This window comes from Nannospalax galili, unplaced genomic scaffold (assembly GCF_000622305.1).
Source record: "Nannospalax galili isolate Female #2095 unplaced genomic scaffold, S.galili_v1.0 scaffold388, whole genome shotgun sequence".
In the NCBI taxonomy this organism is placed as follows: Eukaryota; Metazoa; Chordata; class Mammalia; order Rodentia; family Spalacidae; genus Nannospalax; species Nannospalax galili.
The window spans coordinates 2,086,138-2,088,883 of record NW_008360304.1 but is presented as its reverse complement, the minus strand read 5'-3'; the positions used below and the strand labels follow the sequence as shown (position 1 = coordinate 2,088,883).

The window sequence follows — 2,746 nt, the reverse complement described above, 5'->3', positions numbered from 1 at the left end:
GTTGGTCTGGGTGAGAAGGATCAGGAAGCAGTATTGGTTCTCCAGGTGTCTGGGGCCCCAAGACTAGGGATGGCGCAGGTCCCAAACTAGGAGTAGCGAACAGCAGGGGAGATGGAAGGATGAATGTGGCTTGGGGAGTCAAGGTGCAGAGGGCTGCGCTATAGACTTACTCCAAGAGGCCTTAGGATTGGAGTGCAGGCTAGGAGAGTTAGCCGGTGGTGCAGGTCCAGGGATGCAGAGAGAGGTGAGGGCGGGGCCAGGACCTGAAGCGGTGCTCCTGGGGCCCAAGTAAGGCACTACGTTGGTCTGGGTGAGAAGGATCAGGAAGCAGTATTAGTTCCCCAGTTGTCTGGGGCCCCAAGACTAGGGATGGCGCAGGTCCCAAACTAGGAGTAGCAAACAGCGGGGGAGATGGAAGGGAAATGTGGCTTGGGGAGTCAAGGCGCGGAGGGCTGCGCTATATACTTACCCCAAGAGGCCTAAAGATTGGAGTGCCGATTTTGCAACTTTTTAAGTGATAATTTTCTTATCAACTTTCTGGCACCCTACTTAGATGTTCATTAAATATTTACATAGATTTTAACTTTTTAAACATAAAAAGGGGGCTGTAGAGGTGGCTTAGCAGTTAAGAGCACTGACTGCTCTTGCAGAGGACCCAGGTTTGGTTCCAGTACCCATGTGACAGCTAACAACCGTCTGTAATTCCAGTTACAAGGGATCCAACACCCTCTTCTGGCCTCTGCAGTCATTGAACACACATGGTACACCAACATACATGCAGGCAAAACATATATACACATAAAATAAAAATAATTTAACTTTAAATATATTTAATGATAATGGATTATTCTAGAAATAAAAAGAAATGAGTTTTTCAAGAAATAATCTCATTTGGAACTTTATAATTTTATAAATGATATCAAGTAAATTATACTGACTCCTCATATTATATATTTTACCTCATACAGATTCTTGCTTCAGCATCATCTATATCCATAACCTGTCTTCTATTGCCACTACCCCACCTAATTATCTTATTCTCTTTTGTGTATCTCCTTATCATTTCTAGACTCTTGCTGTGTAGTTCATTGCTTGTCCAAATAAAATCCAAAATCCTTTATAAATTTACTGACTTCTCACATGAACCACTCCAACCTTTCTTTTTAGACCTAAAAGGGTCACAAAGGAACAAAAAGGATATTTCTATCTGTTTCTTTCAGTAGAAAGTCATTCAGCTGAAGTCTAGCATCTGGTTATTGACAGAGCAAGTACTTCTCTCAACTCCTGTAATCATACTTCACCAGTCCCATCTGTATAGAGTGGTTAGAATAAGCCGTTGGGAACCATTGTGAGTCAGTGTCTATAGATCTTGTGTCCATGGAGTAAATTACACAATCTTGTGAGTATAATTTTCAATAGCTGACATGTCTGTATATAAATACTTCCAATTTATATATGTGTTTATATATGTGTTATTTTAATTGATTAGCATAAACATTTCAGTCACTATTAGTATTTCTGCCCCCAAAATGCCAAGCAAGTATAGGTGACTAAGAAATTAGAACACAATATATACTGTAAGCCATTACTTTTAGAAATTTAAGTTGAAGTCATTGAAATTAAATTATGTGAAAGTATACTTATTCATGGATTTTCCTCAATGATAATTAAGAATGTGTTCTTAGGAGTCATCATATGAATTACTTTTGATAGAAAATAAAAATTAGAGGACTACAGATATTATATTCATGCTCGTATTTCATATAATGTACTTGACCTTTTTCAGGGTAAAGAATTGTTCATCCAACATTAAAAAGACAACCGATCTAGAACATTTAACCGCCATACCCAGGACTGTTTCAAGCCCATCAGCTGGAAAGTTGGTATGAAAAACAGTGGTCATGAAGTATGAAATCAAACTTTTGGCTTTATCTTGGGTAGCTTAACTTTTTCTTTGAAGATTCCTGAATTATGGATTCTTTAATATATATATTTTTGTGCAAAATTATGCATTCTTTTGGAAGCTTAAAAATAACAGATAAGGGGCTAGAGAGATGGCTCAGTGGTTAAGAACACTGACTGTTCTTGCAGAAGATGTGGGTTTGAATCCCAGCACCCACGTGGCACCTAACAACTGTCTGTAACTCCAGTTCCAGGGGATCTGGCAGCCTCTTCTGTCCTCCACAGGCATTGCACGACTCGGGTGCACTTACCTACACACAGGCATAACACACACATTAGAAAATAAAAATAATAGTCCTCCCTCTGCTTCGCTGGGCCTGCACGACCCGCAGGCCTCTCTCTGGGGTAAGTCCATCATGCCCTCCTAGCCTTGACTTCCCTAGCCTCATTCACCCTCCCATCTCCCCCGCAGGTCTCTCCTCCTAGTTTGGGCCCTGTCCCATTCCTTGTCTTGTGGCCCCAGGCACCTGGGGAAGCAATACTGCTCCCTGATCCTTTTCATCCAGACCAACATAGTGCCTTCTCTGGGCCCCAGGAACACTGCTTCTGCGCCTGGCCTGGCCCTCACCTCCCTCTGACCTTTTTCTTTTTCAACCTATTAGAGCTGAGATGATGGGCCTGTGGCTCTAAAATCACCTATAATCATGTTTTAGTTAATAAGGAAATAAATAAGGGCTTGAGAGATTGCTCAGCAGTTAAGAACACTGGCTGTTCTTGCAGAAGACTCGGGTTCAAATCCCAGCACACACATGGCAACTAACAACTGTCCATAACTCTAGTTCCA

The 2,746-nt window shown here is 41.6% G+C and overlaps 1 protein-coding gene across 1 annotated transcript in view; it reads left to right on the top strand.

The window, feature by feature from the left end:
- Positions 1-2,746, top strand: part of Rnf17 (ring finger protein 17) — a 211,144-nt gene that overhangs the window by 48,001 nt on the left and 160,397 nt on the right. The window contains exon 4 of the mRNA XM_008824356.1: positions 1,787-1,883. Coding sequence (XP_008822578.1) covers positions 1,787-1,883 — 97 coding nt within the window. The remainder of the gene's footprint in view (positions 1-1,786; positions 1,884-2,746) is intronic.